General features: G+C 41.5%; 1 protein-coding gene across 1 annotated transcript in view; it reads left to right on the top strand.

Annotated features, from left to right (window-relative positions):
* Window positions 1-14,908, top strand: part of KCNH8 (potassium voltage-gated channel subfamily H member 8) — a 378,517-nt gene that overhangs the window by 117,714 nt on the left and 245,895 nt on the right. The window contains exon 2 of the mRNA XM_065398842.1: window positions 12,301-12,534. Within this exon, the coding sequence (XP_065254914.1) occupies window positions 12,301-12,534 (234 nt within the window). The remainder of the gene's footprint in view (window positions 1-12,300; window positions 12,535-14,908) is intronic.

Raw genomic sequence — 14,908 nt, 5'->3', positions numbered from 1 at the left:
GCCTGGAGTAGTCATTTATGCTCCCATTGTGCCTGACTCCTATACAGGGATACAAAGTGGGGAGGATTTCCATGAATGCAAGTATGAACAAATGAGCTCATCGGTAGCAGCAGGAGGCCTTTATTCTGTAGCATCTTTATTTTCCCTTGATAAATGCTCCTAATAAAAAGAGCTGCTTTGCTGTCACTTACAAGCTGAAATAAATGTAGTCCCAGCTCAAAGTATTAAGTTACAGTTCAAATAGGTCTCCATTTTGGCCTGTTATGATTAATCATAGTTTTGGAATATCGCTTACCTATATTTAATTATATCCATTGGAACTGTGTTATTGACAATAGTAATCATCTGTGTCAAATAGTTGATGTAGTCTACCTGTTTTAAGAATGTCAATACTTTTCTGGAAGAGAAAGGAACAAGGACCATTTGTTTTGTAAATTGTTTTAATTTAGCTCTTAGACCATTGGTGCCTAATGCTGTACAAATATAGAAGTAGATATGATCCCCAAATAGATAGGTAGAATGCGAATTTTTTGAGGCAGGGAACTGAAATGCGCTTTCCCCTCTTTTTCTGATGGTTGCTAAATTTGACTGAGTAACACAATTACTGACCTTTTCAGAGTAATCTCCTCCTGAGGAAGAGTCAAAGGAATACTGCTACTAATAGAATTTGAACTTGAAGAATTTACATAATAAGGCATCTGTTATCAAATAATGTAATTATGGGTGATGCCAGATATGTATTGCACTTTTCTTGGATATTTTACTTGATTGACCACAGAGCACTAGTTTTTAATTCCCAAAGAATGTTAAATATCTTGTACCAAAAAAAAAAAAAAAAAATCACCACCAAACTCCCCATACAATATAAACCAAACTTCCCATATAATATTCCCATAACCCAGAATGGGGAGAGGTACTAGTTAACTATATTCTTTCAGTTCACTTAGGTCTAAGTAAATCCCAGAAGGCAATAAGAAGTAAGTTTACTTAAACCTTATATTAGGTCTAAGTAAACCCCCAGAAACATAGCGAAATTGTGTAAATGAATTATTACCTATTTTCTCTCCCCCACAGCTGTCCTTCCTCTTTTTTTTGGTCACATATGTATATTACATCTTATCTCAAATTATGCTAATGCTCCTCAAGGTGGGGACAATATCCATCTGTTGGTCTTTTTCTCATAATTTTGTACTACCACCAATCACTGTAGTATCCGAGCACCTTCCATGTAAATAGAGTGGCACTGACAAAGTTGCTAGTGGACTTCATGGAGTTTCTAGCTCTTCTCCCTTTTTGAGTTATAGAAACTTCTGCTTTTTTTTAATAATTATTTTTAAAGCATAGTGGTAGATGTCATAAATGGGGTTTTGGTGAGAAACGTTATTAAATAGGAAGGTTAACAGTGTTTCCTAAAGGTGGTCAGATTCTGGCTTCATCTAATCTCCCCTGGAAGTCCATTCCACTATCAAATCCCCTGAGCTGAAAATGTTTAACTCCTGGCTCTGATGCACTTCATTCTGGGCTTTATGCTTTGCATTATCCCAGAGGACCGCATTTCCATGCTGTTCATAGAGGGAGATGTGGCTTCCTGTTTAGTTGTGACCTGAGCTATTAGTGGCTTTGAAGATTGACCAATGTCCTGAACTGGCAGTGGATGAGAGGTGGGAGCCAACTGAGGGACCACGGCACAAACCCAATGTGCTTACATGAGCAAAACTGGGATGGATATAGACAGCTGTCGTTTGCCCCAGACTTTGCATTGTCTTCACATTCATCTTTAGATACAATGAATTGTAGTGTTCCAATATGGTGGTGACAAATGCATGAATCGCTGTGGCCAGGGCTTCATCTAGCAGGAAGGGCTGATGATTCTTAGCAAGTTGGAGGTAAAAGGAAGTATTTCCAGCCACTGAAGCTGCCTGCTCATCCAAGTTCAGTGTCATCCTCTGTGTTCGTGTAGCATCTAGCACAATATGGGGTTCCAATTTTGAGTGTAGTTTTTAGGCACTACCACACTACAAATACAGTAACTTCTAAAGGCTCAGCTAGGATATTAGTTACATGACATGCATTGCTGCATAGTTGGTAAAATCAGCACTGTGATACAGCCACACACAATACCTGAGATCAGAGTTAGACCACTAGATGGTGATAAAGATACTAATGGTGAATTCAATAGTGCAAATTAGAGACCGGGGAAGTCCGGTACAAGATTGACCCATTTCTACTAGTATGGTAACACTTTATTGGCCAATACCCCCAAACCCTTTTTCTCTGTAATGCTCCTAATTAATTATTCAATGTTTTATTTGGTGGGTCTGAAGGAAAATTCCATACTAACTTCTACAAAATTACTTTTGGAGGCAAAAGATTTGACTGACTATATAAATTTTGGGCCAACATTTTCAAACATGAGTACCTAAATTAGGCAGCCAACCCAAATTTGAAAGTTTTAGACTTTTTTGTGGGGGACTGGGCAGAGGGTGGAGCGAGAAGGGGGTGGAGGTGGAAAAATGTAGTGCAGACTTTTCTATTGAAAGTAAGACAGTATTGAGAAGTGATACCTTCAGGTCACTTTATACTGAAGAGGTTTCTTAAAATAAGGAACTAATTATTATTATTTTTTAGAGTTAAGGGAATAATTCATAATGAATCATTTATTTGATACATTTTGTCTCCACACAGATTGCAATTTTCTCAAATTCACCCATTATCTTGAGAGAATTATTTGATTGTATGCTCACTTTTGAGCAATTTGACATGAGTATCTGGTATGTGAAGTCTGAGATTTAAGCTGTGTAAAATTAGTTACTTAAGTCATGAGGTACATTTCTGTTCCTTGATGAGAACTTTTAGAATCACATTTTCCAGTGTGTGTGTTTATGGCAGGTGAATTTTTAAATTTGACATCTGGGAATATTCTCCAGTATGTGCTTAAAAATTGCTGTTTCTGTGAGCATTTAATTCTTAAAGTCAATATTTGCTGAAAGTGTTTTGCAGTGTCTGCCTAACTACATAAAACCAACCCAATTACCACCATTCTGCAAACACTACTAGACACCATACTTACTACAGAAAATAGTCTCATTGAAGGCCCATTAAACTTACTCATGGTAATAAGCAGTGATGAGCTGCCAGAATGTTAACAACCAGTTCCCTACCGGGTCTTCGGCGGCGGGTCGTTCACTCGCTCTGGGTCTTTGGTAGCACTGAAGGATCCGCCGCCAAAGTTCCGCCGAAAACCCGGAGCGAGTGAGGACCTGCTGCCGAAGTGCCGCCGAAGACCCGGTAGGGAACCGAAGTGCCACCGCCGACCTGGTAGGGAACCAGTTATTAAGCGCCGCTCAGTGAGTACAAGTCCGAGACCCCCCCCCCCATCATAAATGCCCCCCAGGACCCCACCCAACTTGCCCCGCTCCCTGTCCCCTGACTGCCCCGACCCCAGGGTTGAAAGTAGAAATAGGGACTTACCGGTACGGGGTTGGGTTGGGGCCGGCTCTGGCCCCCGGAATGGGAGGGGCCTCGGGCGGAAGGGGCGGGGATGGGGGGGGTCAGAGCCAGCTCCAGCCCGCCCTGTACCAGTAAGTGCCCTCCCCCTCCCCCGCCGAGGTAGCAGCCGGGGGCTCTGGCAGCAGTTTAAAGGGCCCAGGGCTCGGCCGCCGCTACCGCCCCTGGCCCTTTAAACCGCTGCCGGAGCCCCCAGCTGCTGCTGCTACCCCAGGGCTCCGGCAGTGGGACTCCGGGGGCTATTTAAAGGGCCGGGGCCGTAGAGGCAGCAGGAGCCCCGGGCCCTTTAAATAGCCCTTGGAGCCCCGCCGCTACTCCAGGGGCTATTTAAAGGGCCCAGGACTCCCCTGCTTCTACTGCCCCAGCCCTTTAAATAGACCCCGGAGCCCTGGGGTAGCAGTGGCGGGGCTCTGGCAGCTATTTAAAGGGCCCAGGGCAATAGAGGCAGCGGGAGCCCCGGCCCTTTAAATAGCCCCTGGAGCCCCACTGCCGCTACCCCAGGGCTTCAGCCGTGGGGCTCTGGCGGCAGTTTAAAGGGCCTGGGGCTCCAGCCACTGCTGGGAGCCCCAGGCCCTTTAAATTGCCACCTGGGGAAGCCGGGCCGCCCCGCTACGGCACACCAGCTCTTGCCAGTACACCGTACCAGGGCGTACCGACTTACTTTCACCTCTGCCTGGCCCCATCCACCACCACCACCCCGATAGACCCCCGGAACTCCCACGCCTACCCAACCCCCCCCATTCCCTGTCCCCTGACCGCCCCCCCAAAACCTCCCCCCCTTCCAACCGCTCCCTGCCCCTTATCCAACCCCTCCTCCCCGGCCCCCTTACCATGCTGCTCAGGGCAGCGTGTATGGATGCCACATGGCCCACTGGAGCTCGCAGCCCCACCCCCTTATCATGCCTCTCAAAGTGGCAGGAGCTGCAGAGCTGCCCAGGAGTGGTCCTGAGCGCTGGCTCCAGGCTCTGCGAGAGGAGGAAAGGCAGGGGAGGGGCCGGGGGAGCCTCCCCAGCCGGAAGCTCAGGCGGGCCGGACAGGACGGTCCTGCGGGCCGGATGTGGCCCACAGACCGGAGTTTGCCCAGCCCTTTAACAACTGGTTCTAAACCGGCTTCTAAATTTAACAACTGGTCCGTGTGAACCGGTGCGAACCGGCTCCAGCTCACCACTGGTAATAAGTCTTACACAATATTTTCAGTATCAGTCCTAGTTTTGTAGCTATTCCAGTGGAAAAGGTATATTTTCTACCCACTTTATTTGGGACTGCAATCCCCAAAAGTTTTTACACCTAGAGTCACATCCTGTGGGGCATTTGAGTCATCTAGCACCTTGATTTCAATGGGAGTTGAGGTAGCTCAGCCCCTCATTAGATGGGCCCCATTGTTGGTTGTAGTTCTGGGTTGCTATAGGGTCCCACACAAGAGCAAGCCCCACATTCAAAGAAACAACTCACCAGGTAACACGCCCTTGTGGCTAGGTGCAGGGCCTTCCCCTTGGTAGGTTCTTCCTGTTGGACATCTCTCTTCGGGCCTTTGGTGGCCTAGTCCTCTGGCCAGGTCAGTTAAAAGTTCAGTCCCATCCAGGGGTATTCAACATCCCAAAATGAGCACCACTTTCAACAACAGTCCCAAGTTCCCAAAAAACAAAAGGTCCTTCACTCCTCCCAGGTTCAACTCACTGTTCTTCTCACTCTTATCAGCCTGCTGACTCCCTAGGCTTTCCACTATTGGGTGTCCAAGTATATCATAAACCAAAACCGTCTCCTTCCACCACAGCTTTTCTTCAGATGCCTCTTCCTTGTGGAATGATGGCCTCAGGATCACATTCCAGTGGCCTACCACAGGAGTTCATACTAGTCTCCTCTACAGCTAGCTCCACACTAATGGGCTTCCTCCCCACAGACTGCACAGTTGTTGCAGGGCGGGGCTAATTAAACAGGGTTAGGGCATGGCTACACCTGCAGATGTAGAGCGCTTTGAGTTAAACCAGCCTTCATAGAGTGCAGTAGGGAAAGTGCTGTAGTTTGTCCACACTGACAGCTGCCAGCACACTGGCGTGGCCACATTAGCAGCTCTTGCATGCTGGGATAGCTACCACAATGTACTGCTCTCTGTGGCCATTGCAAGTGGCTGCAACGTGCTTTTCAAATGGGGTGGGGTGGAGTGTGACAAGGAGTGTGTTGTGTGGGGGGGGGGAGAGTGGGTTTTTGGGGGGCTGAGAGTATGTCAGCATGCTGTCTTGTAAGTTCAGACAGCAGCAGTCCTCCCCTTTACCCCCCGTCTCTCGCGCTCGCTCGCTCTCTCACTCACACACACAAAATTCCATAGTAATGGTTGCTTTGTCTCAGAGCAGATAAGCATGCCGGCTTATCCAAAACAATGACGAGTGGCCACTTGACTTAAGGGGATTATGGGACGTTTCCAGAGGCTGATCAGAGTGCAGTAATGCAACACCTTGTTCACAGTGATGCTGAGTGGGGGCACATCAAACGTTATTCTACTCGCTGAGGTGGTGTACCAGGAGCTCTCTAGCCGTGGAGTCAGAGCGCTCTACGTGCCTTGCCAGTGTGGACGGGTAGTGAACTAGTGCACCCAGGGCTCCTTTAATGCGCTGTAACTTGCAAGTGTAGCCAAGCACTTAGTCAGCCTCAGGCCCCCGGCCTATAAAGGAGCGGGCCACCTTGTTTCATGGACACTTTAGAAATAATTGACTGGGTTGAGCGAAGGTATGTTTGTACCCTGCATTTGTAAATGTTGCCTAACTATGAACACATATATGCAATGAACTAAATCAATGTCAGACTTCACTTGGAGAGACTTGGCCAATTAATTCAATTGTAAAGTTTACAGTGATGGGTCCTGCATTCATAAGAAAGTACAGACGTGTACTTTATTATGTAACATTTCTATCTTCTTCAGTGCCACTCCAAATGCATTTAAAGATATAATATTCCCATAACCCAGAATGGGGAGAGGTACTAGTTAACTATCTGCTTTCTTGCAGTTCACTTAGGTCTAATTTAGTGCATCTGAAGAAGTGGGCTGTAGCCCACGAAAGCTTATGCTCTAATAAATTTGTTAGTCTCTAAGGTGCCACAAGTACTCCTGTTCTTTTTACTTAGGTCTAAGTAAACCCTTGTCTCCTTATTATGATAAGCAGTCTGATAGACTTCAATGGGCCATACTCATCTGAGGAAGATTTGGCCCTCAGAGAGTTTGAGTTATAAAATGCTCCCATCCTCAAGTCCACCATGGAGACAATTAATGTTTGTTGAAAATAGGTCAGGGATTAAATCGGTTTCTGTTACATCTGTTAGCCTTAATATTTTCAGCTGCTATTTTAGTCATTCAATATACTCTTACACTTCTTATTGTTACATTCTTGCACCCCCTAACTTGGGCAAAACTGCCATTAACTGACTCACGTCGTGAGTTGCCTGAGCAGGAACTGTTGGATTAGGCCTAAATATCATAGCTCCTCTGATTTGGAAGGATTCTGAAGCATACTCCAATCTATATATTAGTTATGTAAATTATTTACTCCATTAATTTAGCCTTTGTCTTCTCTTGAGGTTTGTGTTCTATATTGTTGTTTTTTTCACTCTGATCATGAACAGTTTGCTGAAAGTATTTAATACTTAGTATCAAGGCCGGCTCCAGGCACCAGCGGCGGAAGCACGTGCCTGGGGTGGCACATGCTAAGGGTCAGCATTCTGTCCATTCTTGAGGCGGCACAGTCTGGGCATTGTTGGGGGGTGTTTTGGGGTTTTTTTTTTTTTTTTGCTTCGGCAGTTCGGGTGGCAGTCTGAGCGGCTTTTTTGGGGGGGGATTTTATTTCAAATTTCAAAATTGTGGAAATAAACCACTATTAAATCAAATTACTTAGCTGCGAAGAAACATTATGCCAGTATACATTTAAAATAGTACTTAATAGTATTTCTTTTTTAGAATCTTTTTAATTAACGAGCAGATCAATTTTTGTTTAGAATCCACTGGGCCTATATATAAACTATTTTTAGCACAAGTGTTGAAGCAACTCTTACAAATATTAATTGTTCAGGCAGTGGAAACATTTATACGTTTTCTTCTGGTTTTTGTTTATTTCATGGGTAACTATGATTTATACTTTGTATAGTAGAATTATAAGTACACAATTTCTAGTTAAAGCGGAATTTGCAAATCAGGAAATAGACTATGGCCCTGATCCTGCAGCATTAAAGTTAGTAGGAGCTTTGCCATTGACTTTAATGAGTGTATGATCAAGCCTTAGGAACCTGAGCCAACATATTTTAAAGTCAGTGGAAAGGCTGCAATTGAGTTCAGTGGGCTTTGGATCAGGCTCTTTGAGCATTTTTTCCCCCCCTCTGATTTATGCAGCAGCACTGATGTCAATGGACCAATCCCAAATTTACTTCAATGTAACTGCTGGTAGAATTTGCCCCTATTCCATGATTTACAAGTTCTTAGTATAATTGGTATATTCTAATCTATTCCTGTATCTAAAAACACATTCAAACTCTCCTACAATTAGGTAGCATTCTCCAGAACCCTTTTTGTCCTTTCAGTGTTCGAGTCTGCTTCATGCATCTGACACTGAATTAGATAAAGAGATAAATGACTTTGCAGTGGATAATTGTAATTTAAGCAGTAAGAAACCCAGAAATAAATTAAGTTTATAGCTACAGTTGCTTTTGGGATGTGAGATCCATCACTTTTATACTGTAGCACCATCATTAAGTTGCAGTGCAAGCATATGATTTTAATTCTTTTGGCAGTATGGGGATTTGATTTTGTGTTGACAGCAGGAGCAGTATATGTCAATGTACAATTGGTAATAATTATTCCTTAGTTAGGCAAATAAAAATGACAGGCTGGGGAGTCAAACAATACATTGAACTGATCTAGATTTTTTAAAATAGATATGTGGCAAACAAGAAGTATCTATTTGAATTTCATCAACAATTTTGAAAAGATCTTTAATTAGATAGTAGCAAAGAGTGAGTAATTGAACCCAGACATGTGAAGTGTAACCCCTGAAGGCAAACCTATCCAAAGAAAACTCTGCATTGTCCTAAAAATACTGGTGTCCCAGCAAGTATCAGCCAACATCTCTCACTATGGTGTAAATAAGGAGTAACTCAGTTGAAGTCAGTGGAATTTCACTGATATAAAACCTAAGTATGAGGAGAATCAAGCCCATTGTTTTTTCCTGTAGGTTTATACACTGTCTCCCCACCAAAGAGCTATGAATACTTCATTGTTTACATATTTAGATTTATATATTGTGCAGACTGACCCAAGCCATTATCCGCTTATGAATATTTATCCAGGGATGCATTTTATTCAGCATCTTCCCCCTCACCACACAAACAGTTCTAAACAATGAAAGATGTCTGCTTTGGGAGAAAGCTGCACCTGGGTCCCCTTTAGGATGCTGTAGGGTAAACACACATTAATGAGCAGAATACAAGAAAAATACTGGCTTTTGGCATTCAGGGTGAAGTTTGGACAGACCACGAAAGGCCCCCTACAACACTGAAGCCCTGCATTTTATCTTGATGGTACGAGAAGCACAGGCAAAAAGGCTGTGCAACGGGACCTATACGCCACATGGAGGGGGTGCCATACTAGTCCAAAAGAGACCAGAACAGAGGGGACTGCTGAGTTAGGGTGATTGTGTGTCCCTCATGAACCAAAAACCCCAAAAGGAGTTGCAGTCACCTTCAGATTCGTCCACCGGGGATTGAAGTGAACTGTTCCCTGCAATTTGAAAGGTTTAAACTGGATTTGAACCTCCAATCAAAAACTCCTGTAGCCAGCCCCTCTTTATTTCCATGCCACTTCAGCAGCTCCCAGCACCACCACCCACTTCTTCAATGTCTTTAACTAAAACCTCTCCAGCGCATCATCAGAGATCTACAACCTATCCTGAAACATGATCCTTTACTCTCACAGATCTTGGTAGACAGACCTGTCCTCGCTTACAGACAACCCCCCAACCTAAAGCAAATACTCACCAGCAACCACACATCACTGAAGAAAAACACTGACCCAGGAACCTATCCTTGTAACAAAGCCCGATGCCAATTCTGTCCACATATCTATTCAAGTGACATCATCATAGGGCCTAATCACATCAGCCATACCATCAGGGGCTCGTTCACCTGCACATCTACCAATGTGATATATGCCATCATGTGCCAGCAATGCCCCTCTGCCATGTACATTGGCCAAACCGGACAGTCTCTACGCAAAAGAATTAATGGACACAAATCTGACATCAGGAATCATAATACTCAAAAACCAGTGGGAGAACACTTTAACCTGTCTGGCCATTCTATGACAGACCTGCGGGTGGCTATCTTAAAACAGAAAAACTTCAAAAACAGACTCCAACGAGAGTTGGAATTGATATGCAAACTAGACACAATCAACACAGGATTAAATAAAGACTGGGAATGGCTGAGCCATTACAAACATTGAATCTATCTCCCCTTGTAAGTATTTTCACACTTGCTTCTTATCAAACTGTCTGTACTGAGCCATCTTGATTATCACTTCAAAAGTTTTTTTTTCTCTTACTTAATTGGCCTCTCAGAGTTGGTAAGACAACTCCCACCTGTTCATGCTCTCTGTATGTGTGTGTATATATATCTCCTCAATATATGTTTCACTCTATATGCATCCGAAGAAGTGGGTTGTAGCCCACGAAAGCTTATGCTCTAATAAATTTGTTAGTCTCTAAGGTGCCACAAGTACTCCTGTTCTTTTTAATGTCTTTAATGTGATTCCTTTTGCCTATTAAAATGTGGGGGACAGAGGCTGTTTGAAGAGGAGCAGAATTTGCCAGCTTTACAGCTAGGCAAACAATTTCAGCCCATGCTTCTGAAATTTCACATGAACAGTTGAAGTTTGCAAACACATTGAACTTTGAAATCAAGACTGAGTTTGAGTGGGCTTGTGATTTAATATGACTATTGCATACAAGAGCTTCAGTCTCTAGATGAGTCATGATTCAGATGTTTTGAAAGAGTGGTACATAACTAAATTATCAGAAATTTACCTCTATTTCATGTGATTTTTGTCTTTGGTGTAAACTACAATTATATTCTGAACAGTGGTTCTGTATGTGACGTTTTACCAAAGATCCCTAAACATTAGGAATTATCAAATAAAATGTGATTGTAAGTAAACTCCTAACCAGTATCACTGTTATTCTTCAAGTAGAGTTATATGGAGCCTACCATGAGTTCTAGAATGGGCTGCTGCAACAAGAGAACTAAGAAACAGATTAATTTATATAGTGGTTGTGATTCACCTTCCTGTGAATTCTACAGTATCCCCGTCTCTGCTGATATGAGGCCAAAGCTAAAATGATTAGAACATTAGCTCATTAGCATGCACTTTTAAGAAATGTGTTTAGAAAAATGCAGTTCTCATTTCTTACACACGTTCCAAATTAACTTCTTTGTAATGTATATTAAACGCATGATCAACTTGGCTGGAGATAAGACAGAATGTTGTTTGTTTGTTTTTTAATTGGGTGAGCAGCAGCTCAGACTTCTGGAAACAAGTTTGAAATATTTGAGAAGCAACAATAGGGGGATTGAGAGAGATTCAGGAGAAAGGTGATTGAAATTAGGATTTCTCTCTTATGTTGTGGTCTCAAGAATGAAGAAGTTGAAGCACTAATCTAGGACCCAATTTTCAAAAGTATTAGGTTTATGAAGATACAGATGGTCACCAAATGAGATTTTGAAAAGCACCTGCACAGCTTAGATATCTTAGACATCTAGGGTTTCATCGTTGGCTAATTTTTCCTTAAAGATTTTTTTAGACGCTTTTCTGAGCTCCTCCACTATTAATTTTCAAGTTACCATTTCCTTAGTAACATAAAGGTTAGTTCTTTTGTTTTCCTTCTTAAAATCAATTTGCATGAAATGACTCTTTAGAAGTCTTGCTCACATTTTAAAACACATTGCAAATAAAAATATGAGGTTTAATAAGCCTGATAATATTAAAGGGAGCAAATTATGTGGTTCTTAGTTGAGCAAAACTCATTTACTTCAATGGGAGGCTTGCTTGATTATGAATTTTGTCCCAGAAGTTTTTTTTTTTTTTTTTTAATTATAATATAGCAAATATGTTATAGATCTTTTTAAATAATGTTAGGTTTTTAAAGTGAATGCTTGTGAAAAGCATTTGTGTGACAGCTTTTTAGACTGAAATCTGCATCCCCAAAGAGGAGATGCACCCTGAGAAGTAAGAGGGCAGCTGTCTCCACAATGCTTCACCAGCATGCCTCAATCCCACCTTCAGGGATGCCTCAAGAGATATTGTAAAGGGGTATTTAAGTTCTTCTCATTCAGTCATTGGCTTCTCTACTAAGGTGCTCAGTTGTGGTTGTTTTGATATATTGACAGCAGTCCACTAAAAAATGCTCTGAAACCATTAACTTATTTTAAAAATACCACACCGATCATGAAGAGCCATTTGAATGGTAATGTCTTTTGGCTACTGGACTTAATCTAAATTCAGTCTAGTGAGTGAGAAATGGAAGTTTCAGTCTGATCCCTCTTTCCCACAACCCCTGAGTTATGGGATAGGTAAAGTTGGGGGCATTGGTTTGCTATTATTCTCTTTATTTCAACCCAATAACATACTTCTGTTGTACACAGGCTGGTTTTATGTATTCATGCACAGTTGTGGCATCCATCATAGCTATTCACAGAACTATGATAGACATGCTGTAATTCAGTCTGTAATTCATGTTTTACTTCTGTGTTCCTCTGCAGATAGTAACTTCATCCTTGCAAATGCACAGGTGGCTAAGGGATTCCCTATAGTTTACTGTTCAGATGGCTTCTGTGAACTTGCTGGATTTGCACGAACTGAAGTCATGCAGAAGAGCTGCAGCTGTAAATTTTTACTTGGTGCTGAAACAAATGAGCAGATGATTCTTCAAATTGAAAAGTCACTGGAAGATAAGGTGGAATTCAAAGGAGAAGTCATGTTTTATAAGAAGAACGGTGAGTTTTATTGCTTTCATCAGTGTTCTATTAGTTCCAGACAAGCTGAAATTTGCTATTATTCAGCATAGTAGTTCTATATCCACTGTGTTTAACGATACTGCATGTGAATGTTCAGAAGGCTACAGAAATGGATTTGAATAAAGGCAGGGCTGTTATGATGGTAGAAGTGTGAATATATATGTAGAAGTGGTAATATCTATGTGATAAGTTGCAGGGTATTGTAAAAAGCTGGAGAGACATAAATTGCAGTGTGGAGCACTGAGTTATTCAGTGTAGAAGGTGCACCATGTCTACTCATCTTGTAATCAAACATTGACCTGGTCTTATTGAAACTTTAAAACAAAAATTAAATTAAAACTCACCTACAGTGAAACTGTTTTCCTTGGGAAAATACCATTTTGACCAAAAAAAACCCCACAATTTTTTCACAAAATGGCTTGATTTTGAGAAAATTTCCCACAAAATTTGTTCAGAATTGGAACGAACAAACAGATTTTCAAATATCAAAATGTTTTACCAAATGGAAATTCCAAGTTTCAACCAGCTCTACTGATTCTGAAATTTTCAGAAAGTTTTGAATGTCTTAGAGTGCTCTTTCTCTAGCTGCTATAATACATGTAATAGCCAAGGTTTAAAAAACAAACAAACAAAAAACAGATGCCTCAACTTAGTTCAGTGGATATTGGATTGGGACCCAAAAGCACAAGCCCCTACTTATTTACAGCTAAAGGAGTTCATATTTGTATGAAGAGGTAGAGGCTTGTGCGTTTTGCGCTGAAGGCCCTAAGTTTGATCCCCATTTATGACTGTGATATCTGTCTGTGTCTGCACAGAAAATATATCAGCAATGATACCACAAAGGGGAAAAAAAGACTTGGGTTTGCACCAGCATGCCTGTAGACAAGTGATATAGACCATTCTTCCACCCATTCTGTTGTTGGCAGGCTCCTTCACTCCACTTCTTAGAACACCTCCTTCACTCGTTGCTATGTGTTTTGATTGTGTTGCCTTTGAAGTGAAGCACTGGCCATATGTGATGCTCAAGCACGAGTAACCAATGGGTGAGCAACTGACATAATGCCGTGAGAATGGTCTCAAACAATTAAAAAATATTTAGGGCTTGAGGCTGTAGTTCACTGTGTATCAGCTTTCATTTTTATTTTTTAAGCTTAGCATTTGTGAACAAATGTTCTGGCTAGGTGCCTTCTTCACAGCTCTTGCTTAATATTTATGTGCTGTTGAAATGTTTCCCTGTAGAATTATATTACTTTGGTATTATACGTTTTTAAAGATGAGCATTTTCAAATAATGGATAATACTCTGAGGAAAGAAAAGACAATGTATTGAAAATACTAGGAGAAAAATTGTCCCCTTTTCTGATTGCAATATACGAGGGGAAAGGGTCATATAGTCTATAGGCTCATAAACCTCAGGCTAATACAAACTCCATATTTAAAGTGTCGTATTATGTAAAAACATTTTGAAGATGCAATAAAAGGCTTCCCTCTCCTACTTTTAGCATTTAAAAGAAAACGTTGCAGTGTGTCTGGAGCACATGTTCTATGAAGCTGATTCAAAGAAGTCAATTACTGATTTACTGATCTTTCTTGGATATGAAAAATGTTCCAGAAGTTTCAAGGGCCACTTTTTTTTCCCCATTGTTGGATAGTGGTGACTAAACAAAGTCCTAAGAGAGAGGATTTAAGATTAGGTGAATGGAAGAATTAGGGCCAGTTGTACTCACTGGCTTTTACCTGGGATGTAAATTGAATTCTCACTGTACCATCAGCAATGAATATCGCCTGTAACACTTATGGTGGTAAAAAAGGCAGAAAGAAATTATCATGGAATTGTAGGTAGACTTCCTTAGCAATTAAGGAGTTGGATCACAGATCAGTTGGGATGGACAAACTGGTTTGGATAAAAAAATTTCCACCTACTTTCACCTCTTAAACCTTTGTATATAATTTGAATCAAACTCATCAAATCATTTTTCAAAGTATAAACAAATTCCTCTTACTACCCATTATATTTTATTTTCATGTATTTATGCACCAGTGCTGAAATATCATGAGACTGTTTTTGCATAAAAAGTAAGAAAGGCAAGAAATCTCACAAGAAAGATTATTCTTGTGGTTTTTCAACTCTCAGTTGCAGACCCAGAAAATTTGGCAAAGCATCCATAATTTATGTATCTGAATAAAATGGAATTACTGAAACTCTGAGGTTTGCCCAGAAATTGAAGACATAAGACAGTATGTGGATTTTTTTATTTTATTTTAGCTCTTTAAGGGCATCTATGGAATACAAAAAAGAGGTTTTTGGGTTTTTTTTAATTTAAAAAACAAAAGAAAAATTGAAACCCTTTCAT

Source organism: Emys orbicularis, chromosome 2, assembly GCF_028017835.1.
Source record: "Emys orbicularis isolate rEmyOrb1 chromosome 2, rEmyOrb1.hap1, whole genome shotgun sequence".
Lineage (NCBI taxonomy): Eukaryota > Metazoa > Chordata > Testudines > Emydidae > Emys > Emys orbicularis.
Note: the sequence above shows the minus strand (reverse complement) of the source record. Positions and strands in the feature narration are given on the sequence as shown.